Genomic DNA, 16,638 nt, shown 5'->3' on the forward strand with positions numbered 1-16,638 from the left:
ACTGCGTTTATGCTGCTTGTTGTCAAGGTAGCTGTTGTAATAATTGTTTGTAGAAAACATCATAACAACATTTTTTTTAATCTTAGATACTCGGCTGCTGCAATATGGCAGGGATGTAACAAATTCTGTATACGGAGGAGCTACAGAATAGGGTTTCCTCAGCAGTCCGTTGTGGCGGTGGTGTTGAACAAGAGGATGTTTGGGGCCTGAATGTCACGTCTCATTTTCTTAGAGTACAACAGAGTGACTAGCTGGAAGAACAGAACTCTACTGCCTTCTCTTTTTCCAGCAGCCACACGTGCTTCCTAACGAGTGTTAAAGCAGCAAGCCCCCACCTGTGATTTTGTGATGATCCTCTCCACTGTGATTAGCCTCTGGGTGTTGCCAGCTGTACCAAGTTCCCCGTAGCACAGACTGGCTCAGACTTGGAGGAACCACGCTGTAGTTTTTCCACAGCTCTCCATTTCCGAAGCCGTAAGACACAGGACACAGCTGACAGGTTTCCACTCTGTTTTGCGGGGAATGTTTCTTTCTGGGACAGCTAGCATTCGGGGAGGGGGCTGGAAGGAAAGCCTTCGCGAGCCCGGGAGAAGAGAGCCCTATATTTGGTGTGGCACTCTGGAAATGAAATGGATGACATCAACTCTCTGAATCTCTCCCTGCTTGCTGTTAAACTAAGGCAATTTATAGTCTTATTTGAATTTATGTCAGCAGAGTGTTTAACTATCCTATCCAAGGACGGCCTTATATAGTAATCATTTCAACTTTTCTTGTGGGCAGTAGGTTTCTAAATAATGACTTTGCAACGCCAGATCATTCTCTGATTGTCCTCAACTGGCAAACAGGGAGCGTAGTACAGATTTTTGTAGAGTTCGTTTCCATCTTGCTGACTTGGCAGCTCAGGTTTCCACAGCAAGGTAGTTTAAAGTTAGTTTTAAATTTTTAAGAGAGGGGCAGCGGAGGGGAGAAGGGAGGTGTAATCACATGCATGCTTTGCTTTGCTTTGTATGTTGCCATTGTTAAATGCAGTTCCCCCCTCTTAAATCCATAGGCAGTTAAGCATGTCCAAGTAGGTTCTTTTCCTGTTTTATATTGCATTTAGAAATACTGTGTTAGAAAAATCACCATCAGATACAATGCAGTTACAGAATGACTACTTTCTAGGAAAAGGCAGATTATGTCTGTCATAGTCTTCTCCTCTGCCCACCCCCCGAATGCATAACACGTCCCTACTTCATCAGGCAGTGGGCAAATCGGGATGGAAAGGTTCTCCATATAGCACCATATAGGTGCTGCTTTAAAAAAAATATTAATGAATTCAGCTGGCTTTGATACTGCCAACTGCTAGATCTGTACTTCATACTAAAGCAAGTCTGTAGTCTCATTGACTTAAATTGGACTCTTCTTGTGACTCATTCTCTTCAGAGGAAAAAAAACCAAACAACCCCAAACAGAACATGTTTTCACAGTACAGGAATAAAACGCTTTATTCTTTTTGCATTTTATTTTGCACAAAATACTCCCTCCCCCCTAAAAAAAAAAAAAAAAGCTAAGTAACACTTCCTCCCTCTACGCTGAAATAACAATCAAAAAGCTGAGTCCTTTTTTGGAATTGAAGTGAGAACCTCAGCTAATATAAACTGGTCAACTTGCACTGAACGTCAAACGACATTCTTTCCAAAGACCTCTACTGCTGTCTCTCATCCAAGCGCGTGCACCTGCAAGGTCTCTATTTATAAAATACTACAAATGTTTACAAATGGGTTTTGAAGCACTAAAAGGTAATTCGTGCACAACAGTTTGTGGGGAGACAGGTATTATGGAAAGTGTTGAATGAGGCAGGTTATTCTTTTTCTTGGCATGCCTTTTAGTATGTACAGTGACAAATACGTTGTTGTTTCTGCTGGCTCTGGCTGTGTAGCAACAGAAATCACTAGCAAGTAGAGCAGACAGAGTAAAAAAAAGACTTATTTAAAGAAGGGAAAAAGGAGCTACCATTAAGACAGAGTTGACATTTACTGACCATTAGGCCAGCTCAGGAGCAGGCAGTTTTGGCAAATGGAGGTAGAGAGGGAACAATAATAGGACTTTCTACTACGCACGTGATTACAAGGACCTGAATTGATTCCACCTAGTATTATGTATGAATGCCTGCTGAAAATGGTCTGCAGTAATCAACACCTGGGTGCTACTCGTGCCCCTGCGTAAGTGACCAAGCATAACTGGATCACTTCATGTATTTGTAAACCGTAACATGGGTCTCGGCTGAAACAAAGGGGCGTATCTGAGACGTGACAAATTGGTCAAAGGTGTCTAGTTCCTCCTTTCCCTTACGCTCTGTCCCTCGTATTTTTAAGTCGCCTGTGGGAGTATGGTTTTGTCCCAGCCTTTTGGAAGAATATTCTCTGACAGGTTGGGGAATCAAAGCAGGCTGACTGGTACAGCAGTGAAAAAAACCCATCCGACAGAAGGCAGCGCAGTCAAGAACGCCGTACGTTCTTGCTCTGCTTTACATAGGGCAGGATGCCAGCACTTGGAATAACGTGCACTTGGCTTGACCCACAGATTGTTGGAAGACTGCTTTTGACTGGATTAGATTTTGGATCAGGCTCCTTGTGACTAATTTTTGGCTTAAACATTAGGATTGGAGTTCATGGAAAATTAGGTTAGGGATCTGGACAGAAATTTAGGGACCAAAATCAGACATCATTACATTTTAAAGACTGACCCGGATTTAACAAACTAATCCAAGTCTTATGAACTCTTAGCAAACTTGACTGTGCAGGCAAGCAGAAGTTTTACATGGTGAAGGCAACGTCCTACAAAGCCAGGCTTGTGCAAATCAAACCTGTAACTGTGCGTGTCTATCTTCTAGAGACAAGCATTTGTTTTAAAATAATACTTCTCACTGAAATAGCACACCGAAACCTATTCATGCCTAGTTTCCTCCTTTGCAATAGGTTTTGAAGCAATCATGCACTGAGATTTTATATTTGGAGCCATCCAGTGTCTGTGTGGGAGGTAAGTTTTTATAAGTTTAAGATAATATTCAATTATTACAGGACCGTGAATTCCCTGTTTGACCCAAAGGAAAACCCCACAGGTCTCTAGAATAAAACATCTCTAAAAAAAAATCCTCAAGGAGTTTTAAGAAAGAGCGGGTCCTTCTCTGTTGACTCATTTTTCTCAATTAACAAATGACAATTAACAAAATGACATTTGTGTCATTTATTAAGTCAAAGAGTTGCACAAAACTTAGGCCTTGTCTTCTTTCTGGGTTTCACAACCCACACAGTTTGAGACCTGTCAAAATAAGGTAGCTGCAAAATCTTGTTTTGATGTTTTTTGTAAAAAGATGGATTGTCTCAATGAAATCGGTGGCCTTGGTAAACAAACCCTTTTCAGTCCTCCTCCGCACAGTTCACAAGTAGCGTGGCCCTTACTCAACTTCCAGAGAAACAGTACTAAGGAGACAGTTTTTCTTCGTCTTCCCCTTCAAGTGGGCCTGATCGAGGTTTGGGGAGTCTTCTTGTTATGAGATCCAGATTCCTCATTCATCAGAGTATTCGCTGAGAAACTGTTCCTTAGAGTGCAGCTGAGCCCCAGATCCTGTTGATAGTCAGAGTCAACTTCCCTTTTAATAGGGCTGCCTCAGTGATAAAGATTTGGGAAGAAATCTTTATTTTTCCTCTAGTGACCTAACTGAAAAACCCTCTAACAGGGGTCAATTAAAAAGGAGACATGAGTAAGTTTGAAGCATTACTATGTTGCGCTTCATTTATTGCAGGCTATATTGAAATTCTCCTTGTCTAACTTAGCGCAATGCACTAAAGATCAATCATTTTGGGTTTTCGCTTTTCTCTCCAGAGGAGTTTCAAGTTGTTCTTAGAGGAAGTGGCTTAACCCTTGGTGGGAAAACCGACAGTGTTACTTGTACCTATCACGTGAACGGAACTACAATTCGTAAGTACTGAATTTTGAGATGATCTACTTTTATATTTCCTCCTAAGTGATTTCTTTCACTTCTTGTTACCTCATTTAATTAAAATCAAAAACTATCAAAGAGGAGGAAAACAGGAAAGCTCTGAGCTTTAGTTAGAGGATGCAGGTTATTTCACCTCTTGCTCGGTGGTTTGAATTTGCTACCAATTGCCATTAGCTGTAAAGTGTGACTGGTGTTTGGCAGCCCAGCTGTCTGTGCGAACCAACACCGTGATTACTGCCTGGCTCCTGATGTTCACCTGAGCAGATGTTACCCAGGGAGAAAAACATGACCACAGAGCCTAGCGACCAAGTGCCCTTTCTTGTAAGAAGGCCCGGGCCAAGGCATAGGCTCTCGTCATGATTCCAGAAGGCACTGTTTTCCAAGGTGCACTTACCTTGTTATCTGGGAGCATCTCTGCCCCTTCTGCCCGGTGTCCCAGATGTGTAGGCACTGTGCTGTTTGTTTCAGGGGCTCGGCAGGGTGTGGGTGCCCCTCCGTCACATGGAATCAGCCCTCTTCCTCGAGCTCCTGCAGCAGCATACGATAAGGCCAGGTCAGAACAGCTGGTACTATTTTGTCGCTGTATTTTGACATAGTTCATCAGCTCAGTGTCCCAAGCAGCACTTCTGCTGTCCAACCAGTTCCCTAGCTGGACTGTAATTTCCTGACCTATGGAAAGGAATTCTGCTTCAGACAGTGACAGTGGCATCTTTTACAGTCATTTTTTCTGTAGCATTATCTGGTTTGGGGTTTTTTTGGGGAGAGGGGGGGTACAGATAGGTGTTGTGGTTTGGTTTTTTTTAGTAGTACTCACCGTCGGCCAGATGTTACAATCCTTACTTATTCCTCTGTCAAACTATAGGTATCACTGGGGAAATTTTTCTGAGTGGAACGCTGCATAAGTTAGAAAAGCTCTAAAAGTAATTGAGAGGTAGTGCAGACTGTTATCTTCTTGCTATTTGGTTAAGTATGCTTACAGAGAATTTAATTTTCTGCAAAATATTCAGGACTTGGTCTTCTCCTGCTCAGGGCATTAACTTGCAGCAGGGCAGATGAAAAGTCATGCCAGAATTTGGATTAGTCTCCTTGTGCTGTTCTGTTCCCTGAACTGGCGCAAGGTAGATGACGGTGGAAAAAATGTCATTAATGGAAACTTCTGCCATTTTTTTATATCCAGAAACTGAAGGGGACTGCTAGCATAACTACGTCCAACTTCTTGCTCTAAGCAAGCTGGACTGGAAAGTGACCAAAATGGACCTGTAGAAAAAAAAACCAACTCATTTTTTCCCTACCTACTGTCTGATTTTTGTATTAGGCTGTCTTAAATTCTACCCAATTGAACATGTTTCCAGTACATTTTCTTCTTTATTCTGGATATCATATATACTAGAATGGGCTTGCCAATCTCTCCTGCCTGTTAAATATCTAAAATAATTTGGGAGAATAGCAGAATAGCACGATAGTTCTGGATAACGGCAACCTGTTTCAATAAATTCTGCTTGTATAAATTTCCCTTCCGTTTCAATTAAAATTGTCACCTTTGTTTCCTACCTTAAACTATAGCTTGCTTATTTACACTTGTTGCATAAGTTAGCTTCCTAGAGCTAGATTTTGGAACATGGCAAAATTATTGCTGCAGTGGTGTGTTTATCAACATGGTATACCTTTCTTACTTGGAAAAGTGGGCTAACATGCTAGTTTAGTTCCAGGTGAATAAAATGAATTTAACACTATCTAGGGGAAACAGTTGAGACATCAGTTACAGGACCTGACGATAATTAGAACTTAAATTTCAATTTAAGGTTTGCAAGTCATCAGGACTCCTCAGTTCTATTCCTGCTTTGCTTCTGACTTGCTGTTTACCGTGAGCAGTAACTTCACAACACCCCAGTTTGCCCATTTGGGCAATTAAAACACATACCTTCTTCACACCAGTGTTTTCAGTCTTGCATCAATACGGTTATGTTTGTAGCGCATTCACGCGTTCAGGATCTTCTGATGGAGTGCAGTAAGGTACTGGTAGCGATAAGGACCTATAAAATACACAGTTAAGGAGGGATTTAGTAATTTTCCATAAGCATCACAAATGTAAGCATAATCCTCCTCTGTCCTGCTGGCGGGTGCTACCATCGTAGTAAGATTTTTGGCATGATTTAGTAGCAATGCTGGCAGCATGCGCCTAATAGGCTTACGGTACTTAATGATTGGTAGGTTGCGGTGCTGTTCCAATTCGGGGCTGTGCTGTGCTGCCGACGATAGCCCCTAGGAGCTTGGATTTTGATGTGCTCCGTGGTACAGGTGGGGGATGACTCCACTGTGCAGAGCGTCCAGAGGAAGCTGGCAAGGATGGGCAGAAGGCCAGAACACAACCTGTAAGGAACGACAGAAAAGTTCAGTTTGGTACATCTACAGGAAGGGAAGAATGGTCAGAGTAATTGTTAGTTATGGGCCGCTGCAGGGCTGAAAAATGTAAGCTGGGCTCTGCAAATCCCCTGAGAGGAGCACAAGGAGCAACAGGCTTTGAATTCTGCAGCAGGTCTAGGTGAGGTATTGGGAGAATGCTTCTCACTGTGAACGTTTCTCAGGCCTGGAATCCGTTACCTGGAAAGCCTTTTAACAGCGTAGATGAGTGTGACTGAAGAATGTCTGAAGCATGTTGCCTTTCAATAACCTTTTGAAACGTCTTCTGACTCTGGTTTCTCCACTTCCCTGATTGCGCAGTCTTTTATAGTTGTACGGCACGTGTATGTCTGCTTTGCCATGGTAGAAATAACTATATATTTGCACAGGATGAAGCCCCCAAATACTTGCTAGCATCCGATGTGAGAATTTCCAATTAGATCTCTGGGCTGCTTTTTTTTTTTTTCCCCTCTTGGCTTCAGGAAAGGGTGCAGTAAAGCACACGAAGGGAGGAGAACAGCATAGTGATGTATTTATTATACGTTGCAGCATAAAAACACAATCTGCTGTATGGGATCTTGCCAGAGGCCTGCTACAACCCACCCGGGTTCTTATCTTCAGCAACGGACAACAGCAAATGCTTAGGGAGTAGTATAGGAAGGAAATTGGAAAATTCAACGTGATTCGTCCCCTGATAGGCAAGCTCATTCCATACAGCTCTGTGCTGGGCTCCAAGCCCTTTTTTTCTTGGAGGAAACCTAAGAGAACAGTGCAACTCGGATGGACAAAGAGGTAGGAAGGACACTTTGAGCAGTAGCGGGAGGAAGGAGACGGTCCCAAGAAAAGTAAAATTGTTGCTGTGTCACTACATTCTCCTCTACGAAAACCTGTCAGTCTCTCAGTGGAACCCTCACCATTTGAGGGCATAACGGAGCGTACCTGCGTAAGGATGTACTTTAATGTTAGCTCCCCTTCCTGATAGCCTGGGCTCCGCTTTGCGACCAGCCCCAGAGCAAACCGTTATTTTGCCTCTACTTCTGGTTTTAGAAGATGCATTTGGCATGTTTTTCTTTCTGCATTTATAAAGAACCATTACCAAATGCTAGAAAGGAAACCTGCCAAATGTAGCTGTGGGATAGAAAAATAATCTATGAAACATACCATTAAGACAAAAACATATGGCAATGTGCTAATCCCTCTTCCCCACCTCACAACTAGCCCCGAATCTAGGCCAAGCAGTCAGTGCAGATTATAGCAAATAAGAAAAGCTCATTTATGCTAACAGCTCCTCCTTCAGCTGCCCCTGAACTACTTCTCTGTCTGCCTGTTCCCGAAATGCAGGACAGAGTCATCTCCAAGTTCATCTGGCAGATCATTTATCTGCTCTCACCCCTAATCAGGAAATAGTCCGTGCGTGCGCGAGCAGTCCCAGTTCCAGTACAGGAATTAAGTCCTACCACGGGGAAGTCTGGGAGGATGGTTCTGCACACAGGAGCAGAATTTTTCCCAGTTTACCGGGCATGAGGAAAAAGAGCTCCCTCCTCTCCCTTTCACAGCTGCAGAAAAAGAGTGCTCTGCTGGACATAGTGCTCTGCAAATAGATGCTTTGTAAGTTTAACAGATTGATGAACAGCTAGAGATCGAAAAGCATGAGAAACTCTGGAGCAGTAGACACTCCAATCACAACTGATAAAATAGTCCTTGAATGCAACACACAGGGTTGGAGTGAATTAGAAGCAAACCTTCAGCTTCCAAGTATTAGGAAATCCCTAGTAATGTTTTTCCCTTTTTGCAACAGTGGGCTCAATTCTAGGAAATTATCTCTCTGGAAGAACATGAGCTGAATTGAGTAAAATAAAGTAAGCGACGTAACATGGGCTCACGCTCGCGCTTAAAGCCAACTCTTGGTTTCTATGTTCGAGGTGGGGCTTTAAAAAAGCAGCAGCTTTATTCCCTACCTTGGGCCTTGCTCGCAAGTTCCACACGCTACCAAAGCTGTAACCAGCCCACTGTGAGAAGGGAAGGGACTTGATAGCATGTTCACACATCAGCTTCTCATTTAAGCAGCACAGTGTATTAAGCTCCTGTGATTAGTTTTCTTTTTTTTTTTTTTTCAGATGAAAAACCAAAAACAGTGGAATCTGATTTTTTGCTCTGCCCTGCACCAATCCTATACAGAAGTGGCCAGTAAGTACTTGAAAAAATGTCATCCTGTGTTTTGCTGGAATGGGACCCATGATTGCTGCTGTGAATCATGAGGGCTTTTGGCTGGAGGCAGTCTTTTGTTGGTTTTATGGGAGGTGGTTTGTTGTTGCATTTTTTTCTCCCCATTCTTGTGTTATTTCCCTGGTGTATTTGCCGGCATTGGAATGGGTTTTAAATAGTCATCTGTGACCAAACCAATTTGGACAGTGCCTTAAAAATGAATATTCAGCCAGTTTATTAAACACTGAAAAGGTCTGGCTTGTCATAAGTTTTATGCAGATTAGCTGTTTTAACAGGGCATAATATGCTCTCTTCTGGATAATCTTTAGGCTCATTGTTAAATAGATTACATTATCACTGACACTTACAAGCTATTATTAAAATTATGTGTCAAGATGCGTACCACTGCTCAACATGCAATGATAAAACGAGGCAGTAATTTAACAACGGCAGCAATCTCCGAACAGCACTGTGGCTAAACTGCAGTTCTCGCCTTATTCTAAGTGTCACTGGCCAGGGCTGCACATTACTTCTGGCCCTTGGAGAACTAACCCTTCCCTCCTCCTCGCAAATTCAGACAGGCCCTAGGCTTTTGAGATCACTTCGACTCCATTGTTCCGATTTGTGAAACTAAGATAATCAGAAGCCAGAAAACTGCATGTCAGATCTTGGCCCTGTAGGAGGGCGAAGGCTTTCAGGCTGTTGACTTTCTCCCTGTTTCCCAAGTAGTCCTTCTCAGAGTTATTTGGGATGAGGCTGACGTTAATCCAGTGGGAAGCACGGCAGTTCTTACAGCTCTGCATTGTCATTTTGCTGTGGCAATTCTTTGCAATTTAAGAACCAAGCCTATTGCATAGCTGATTTGCAGTACTTACTTTTCTGAGTTAAGCAACAATCAGCCGCCTCAGTTGTGCTGTAAGACCGATAGCAAAACCCCAAATACGCATCTGTTTTGTGCATTAAATGGCAAGCGGGAGGAGAAAAGTTGGAAAGCTGTAGAATTAAAAAAACATCAGTGATTAACCCCAGTGGAAGAGAGCGGGGTGAATCACTGCAGAGGAGCCGCATCGCAGGCTCCGAGCGGCAGCCAAAGCTCCCCTCTGGGGAGCGGCAGTGCAGGGAAAACACGCATGGAGTGGAGTTCCACGGACAGCAGAGGAAGGGGTGAGCTTTTCACGCTGCTACGTTTTCCCAATGCTCGGGCTGCCTTTTACATAGCTATGGGAAACACGGATCTTGCCCACCGTGCAGCAGGAGTTTGTTAGGGCCTTGTGCCTTTACACTCCTGCTGCGTTCGGCTACACGTGGTCAGGTGCCAGCTGCACAGCAACACAGCTGTAACAAACCCCTCTGCTACCTAAACCAGTCAGCACCGTGCCCAGCTGTAAGAGCTCACCTTGTCATCAGAACCACGGCAATCAGTCAGGTTAAGAACCCCTCCTCCTCCTGCCAAGTATTTCAGCCGAGTTACCTCACAACACAAAACCTGCACCAAACTAGGCGCCCAGTATTAAGCATCCCAACTGTAAATGCTTTTCCACACGCTGTTAGTCTGCGAGTACGTAAACAGCCTGGACTGCTGAATTCACGTGGAATGTGTTGGATATTTGTGTAGATTAAAGCACAGTGGAAGTTAGTTGAACACGCAGCCTTTTCTCTTGCTCGGTGGAGAGCTTGGTTGGCCTGTGAAGCATTATTGAAAGAGACGACTCGCCACACAGTAAGAGCAGATCAAGCACCTGATTACAGCACCTTTCCTCTCAGCAGTGTTTGTGAGAAAGAACGCTTGAACAATACACGTGAAGTTGTATAGGTTCACAGGGAAGGTTTTTTTCCAAAGGTTAGTGTGTGAAATATACTTCCATAATCTGATAGTGAAGTAGTTACAGCTTTGGCCCAGAGATAAACAGTTTGCTATGCCGAAGACTGACAGCTATGAGAGATATTTACATACTTGAACTCTTGACTTTCCATTGGCACAGCTCAGACTATTGCTGGATAACTCCCAGTAATTCCTCATGTAGTGGAGCTAATATTAGTTGCTAATGTAGCAACAACCAGTCTGCTCTTTTTCTAGTTCTGAAGAGAACTGGAATGAAGAGCAGCACAAGCAAAGTTAGCTTTGTGACTTCGAAACCTGCAGCTTTGCGTCTGGGTAAATGGTAAAGACTCACTTAACAGGTTTCATTATGTTTTACTAATTGGAGACACTTCTTGTTGACTGGTGAGTTTGCGGTTTTCTCATGCAGAACAATAGAAACCCATGTGGAATAGATCAAATGCCAAAGTACCCAAGATGTTGGGTTAGTAAACCCCTGGTCTCCTGGACTTACGCCATCGTGTATTTTTACTTTCTTTCCAACTGCTGGCTGCATTTAGCTAGGAGCCTCCAAAATGCCAGCTGTAGTTTTAACCAAGCGTTCTTTTCAAAGGCTGTTTTTTCACAGTACCACGTAGCAGATGGACGTGGTATCCTCAGGTTATGTGACAACACGACTGTGCTGCTTGCGCCATTTAAAATACCTTCTTGTCCTGCCACTTCTGAAGCGCAAAATTACATAGTCTGCTTACAAAACCAGCTCATTTCAAAAGACTCCTGACGAGCTAACAGATGACAATTGGGATTTCTACATGAGCAACCTATGCATTATAAAAAGTGTTAGATAATATTGAAATAATCCAGAAAGGAAGAGTGCCCTGTACACCCTGCAGGAAGATGAGGAGGCAAACCCAAGTTGAATTGCTTTGCTTCATGTACTTTGAGATATCACTTATATACTGTGAGGGCAAGTGTAACATTGCAACTAAACGGCTTTAATGAAAGGAACTCAGATTGTACTACATTAACCATTTAAAAGCCACAGATTTTTCAGGTCTTGCAGAATATTTGAGAGAATTAGTTCCCCTTTTTAGCTCAGGCTTGAATTTGGTGGCCTACCACAGCTCCAGGGAATCAAACTGAATCAGAGATGTCTTTGACCTCTCTGTTACTGCAGATGTTTCTGTAGTCGTTTACTTTGGAAAGAAAACAGAACCCTTGCCTCTTTGGAAGGCCAATATAGGAAAAAGTGGTATATTTTTCTAAGTCTGCGTTCTTGTGCTACCTTTGCTTTTGTTCTTTTCATTTTGCTCTAAGTTCTTTGAGTACTCATTCAGAAAATATATCTGTAGGCTTGACTCGACAGACCAATAGCTTCTGTTCTTCTAAGCCAGGGGTAAAATCCCCTCTGCCTTCAATGGAAGGACTATCGGAACAGCATACATTTCTGTTACTTCCCCAGCATTTACAAGTTCTCTTTTATTTGATGAACAGGTGACAGTGATTAAAGATTAAAATAGCACGAGTGCAGTACCTCACTGAAATATTTGTAGCGAATATTTACATGTCTACTACTGAACTAGCTGGGTTTGTTTGAACTCTAGTTTCTCATTGGAGCATTACAGTAAGATAGTCTGGATTTGCAGGCGCTACTGAAAACATCCAGTTTGATCACGTGAAGATACTCATCTAAGCAAAGCAAGAAAGGTTAGGTCTAGTCTATGCAGTGGATTATTCAGAATGAACCAAGAGGCTGAGAAAATACCACTGTTCTTAAAAAAGGTTCAGAGAACTGCAGAAGTTAGTTTTTTAACGCAGCTGCAGTGCTGCCGGCCAGCTTCCACCCTTCTGCATCCTGCACTTGGATTCATACAGTGGTTGCTCTAAGGTTAGCTCATAAAAATTAAGCGAGTATTTACCCCTCGGGTCCAGCAAGACAGATAAGCTTCTCATAACTTGAAATACATTGACTAAGCCTATCTGAGTACATGTAAAATAAAGTTCATTATGTGTTTCAAAAGACAGGCAAACATCAGGTTAAATGGGATCACTGCTCTAAGTATGACACCGTTTCCAGCCCTCAGTGGGGCGACTTGGGCGCCCTTGTGGTGAATGGCACTCGATTCTACCTGTCGGAGGGGGGCCCTGGGACAGAAGTGGGCAGTATCTTTCTCCTTGGGTTTGTAAGCTTAAGCGATAACCAAGGCAAAAAGGACAAATACAGACATAAACCCGAGTGCAAGTGAAACCTTGAATTCACAATCAGGTCACACGCAGAGATGGTACAGTCTGCACTACTGTTTTTTAATGACCTTCTTTGCCCTCTCTTCAAATCATGTTGGCATATATCCCTTCCTACATCCTGTCCAACATGAACAGCTGGTGGCACTTAAAGAGCAAAGATTAAATAGGAATTATTTTTTGCGTGGTTGGAAGGAAAATTACTACGCTTGTATTCCCAAAGTCTTAGTTGCCCCCAGTTTCAAAGCAGGTGGCTGAAGTTTAGTCTCCAGCATGCAGTTCACTTGAAGCAATGCACACAACAACGCACAAACCAGTCTGGTAGCCATCAACAGTGGTTTGGTTTTTTTTGTTTTTTGAAATGTATTGCTAGTAGTAAGGGCTCCTGGCAACAGCACCAGTTCACAAGTTTACTGGTAACTTTAAATATATTTCCTATCCAGACATTCCAATAAGAACTTACTGAGCGAAAAATTAACCTTATTGAGCAAGTCTCACTAGAGTCTGAACGTAACGGGAGACTAAATAGTTCACACTCTTACAACTGTAAAAAAAAGTAAGAACTTTTGTCCTAGAAGGAAAACAGCATGGGAAGCGATCTCTAGGAGCGAGCACGTTGCTTTATGTTTCTGAGCTGCAGTGCTACCTTGAGACATGCTTTTATTTGTCTATTAAGCAGATTTCTCTCAGGAGGAGCCTGTGTCATTCAAGTCTTTGTTCTTCCTGCTGAGAACAGCTGCTTTGCTTGTTTGGCACTCGGTTGTGAATGGGATGGCAGCTCACAGGGAATTCAGAAACACCGACAGCATTGTGCCGTTTCTGCACTGTCACTTCTCAGGTCTTGGGATCTTAGAATTCTTCTGTTTCTGGTTTATCACTGATTTCCTTTTGGTTCTGTCTCTACAGACATAAGTCTGTGAAGTCTATCAAGTCTGATACTGTGCCCTAGCCCTCTGGAATAAAAAGATGAGGGAAGAAAGAAGTATTTCCATATTCCATCTCCATGTTTTATGTCACACTTTCAGCCTTTAAGTAACCTTTTTCAGGAACTAGCTTAACCACCCATTGCATCCAGGGTCTTCCTCTTAAGGAGTTTCTCAACTTCTCTACATATGAAAATAAAACCGTTATTTTGTTTTCTGTCTCACTTTCAGAAAAGAAATTGTTTTCTCCACAGCAGGAAAAAGTCCTGTAATGTTAAGTAATGCTGTCTGGCCGTTTATGTTCGACAGTTTGCATTACCTGCCCACTGTCTATTTTTGTTTAGACAAACAAGTGTTTTAGACAAACTAGTGCTAAAACAAACTCAGTTTCTTTTTGTAGCCTGTGATAGCCTGAATGCAGGCAAGAATTTTCTCTCTCTAGGCAAAGCTTTGGTAGTATGATTTTAATCTCTCAAGTACAGACTCACAGCAGAATTAGCTGCTCCGCGTTTTGCTGTGGATCCCATGCAGGGCTGAGGACAATGGGAATTAACCACAAGCTTCCAATGAAACATGGCTTTGAGAGCATCTCTCCGTAGGGGCTGAAGGGAAGCCAAGGTTCTGTCTTCTGGAAGAGCTTGTAGCTCTGTGCAATTGCAGAGGTAGACTTGTGAATCCAGTGCGTTTCTTCCTATGGGTTTCTGACAAATTAACATAAAAACCAGTTTAAAGTAAAACAGTACTGTGTGGGAATCTGTTTAAAACATATTCATTGCAGTTTACAGAATGCACCAAAAAGTACCTGCTCACTACTTCAGGGGCCTTGGGCACTCTTTACAGCAGCTCTGCAGGCGGAGACTACAACTAGCTGAAAGGCTGGGACTTCATGGCCGAGCCGTCACTGGCGCTCTTGCCCTCTGTTTCTGCCTCCCTGGGAAACAGTCTCTGCACACAAAGAGGAAGCACGTCCTTCCTATTTAATTTTAGGTGCTGCGAGTGAAGGATGTTTCCTTGACAGTGGAACAGCGGTACTTTGAGTCTTGCTTTCCGGTTTTGAAGTGCCGTTTTTATAAATACCAGCACCAGATTTAAGAGGAAGAGCATGGACACGTGAAAGCAGACACAGTGAAGATGAATGGATTGCAAGCTCAGTCCTGCAAATACCTTGTTTGGTTTCTAGACAGCTGCTCTCATTCCAGAGCAGCTGAAAGGTGTTCTACAAAATGGTTGTTATGGCAGGCTTCTAACAAAGGATCCTAACTATTCCCCCACCTGCCCCTGCTAGCCCAAAGATAGAGCATATTACGCCTTTACTCCATCCACCGCTTCTTGCGGCATGAACCTGGGAGCCAGGAACTTAACACATCACTTTTGAATTTCATCTCCCAGGGAACAAGAGCAGCCAGCCGTGTTTCTGAGTTCATCGTGCAGGCAGAGTGCCATGCAAGTGCTTGCATCTTCAGGGATATGTACGCTACATGCGGAAGCAGCCAAGCCATCCTTTTTCGAGTTCCACTTGACTATACCAAGAAAAAACTGTTTCCACTGTTAATTCCTTTTCTTCTCCAACACCTGTAGGTTCTTAAACAAGCCTCCCTGCTCCCTCCCATGTGCTCACAGTATTGAGAGGCACATATTAAGGCAGTTACCTGGAGCACTGCAGTTTTCATTAGTACACACTGATCAGATTTCACACATCTATTTTTTACTGTGGCGCCTTTACGCCATCTTTACTTTTACCCTCCTTTTCCTGTGGTTGATGGTGGCTTTTGAAAAGGTAAAAGCAGTGTTAAAGAAGTGATGCTTTAAGTAAGGTGACTGATGTTTAATATGTTTGCCTAATTAACTTCTGGCTAATAATTCTAACCCATTAAGTAGCTAGTTAGTACATGTTTCGAATAAACACATCTGGTCCCTCAATGAGTGAAGGTTCTGCCTGCCTGTGGGTGACAGATGTGATGGTAGTTTCCCCAGTGCTCTCCTTTAAATAATTAACAGCACACTGGTGAGGTAGCCTTAGACAGCCAGCTGTGTACTCTCAGAGCTGTGTCTGCCCACATGTGCCTCATCTCTGTACTCCGCTCCAGCTATTACCTTCCCTCTTCTTCGCTATTTTCAAAAGCTGCGTGTAGCTCTAAGAAACACACTTTTAAGTAACTGTGGGCTCTTGGCTTCTGGTCTGAAAGGCAGCAGGAGAAGTAGTAATAACGTGTCAGGCCACCCAAGGGGCAAACGGGTTAGAATTCACAAGCCCCGCAGATCCATCTCTCTTAGCAAACAAAGGGCATTTGAAGCAGTCCCGCCCTGCTGTTTCTTTATTTGGAGTCGCTGGGCTAGGTTTGGAAACAACCTTCTTCTGAAGGGAATGTCATCTTGTGGTAGCCTTCTTCTGTATGTGGTGGTTAGCTTTCTAGGCTGGAACAGCTGGTAATTCTTATCCTATCTTGAAAGTGAGAAACACTAACAGTGGTTACATGCAGAAGAGCTCATTCCTTCCAACTCAGCTGTCATTTTGTTTTTCAGATTTTGGCTTTTTGTGGTGGGGCTGTTCAGAGTTACATTTTTTTTCCTCCAGACCAAGGAAGGAATTATGTCAATAAATTAAGTAAACAGCAGGATATTTTGTAAGAGGCTAATTTGCACAAAAATTACTTCTTGAAAGTGAGACTTGAGTTCTTGCTTACCACAGGGCAAGGTAAGATTTATTCCTACTTCCGAGGGTCCGTGAACCCTGATCGTTCTGTGCCTATACCGTAATGGTTAACACGCAGCTGCCATTAGTTGTAGTGATACGGGCTCAGTCTGTGACCTTTGTTTTGTAAGCCATCAACAATAGCACAGCTGCCCCTGCATAGTTGAGATCTCAAACCTGCAATTTGGCAAGAGGAACAGAACAAATTGGATAAATATACATAAACACATTGTGAAGGAAGGGAAAACAGAACAGAATGAACCAGAGCATCATCCTACAACTTGTTTGATAGGGATGATTTAAGTAGGCATATGGTATAGTTAAATGTGCTTTCAAAAACATTGGCCCGATTCTTCAAGCAAATATGAAATAA

The 16,638-nt window shown here is 43.0% G+C and overlaps 1 protein-coding gene across 1 annotated transcript in view; it reads left to right on the top strand.

Annotated features, from left to right (window-relative positions):
• Positions 1-16,638, top strand: part of ANTXR2 (ANTXR cell adhesion molecule 2) — a 101,171-nt gene that overhangs the window by 25,202 nt on the left and 59,331 nt on the right. The window contains exons 8-10 of the mRNA XM_054202124.1: positions 2,961-3,021; positions 3,868-3,963; positions 8,503-8,572. Of these exons, the coding sequence (XP_054058099.1) occupies positions 2,961-3,021; positions 3,868-3,963; positions 8,503-8,572 (227 nt within the window). The remainder of the gene's footprint in view (positions 1-2,960; positions 3,022-3,867; positions 3,964-8,502; positions 8,573-16,638) is intronic.

This window comes from Rissa tridactyla, chromosome 5 (genome assembly GCF_028500815.1).
Source record: "Rissa tridactyla isolate bRisTri1 chromosome 5, bRisTri1.patW.cur.20221130, whole genome shotgun sequence".
Lineage (NCBI taxonomy): Eukaryota > Metazoa > Chordata > Aves > Charadriiformes > Laridae > Rissa > Rissa tridactyla.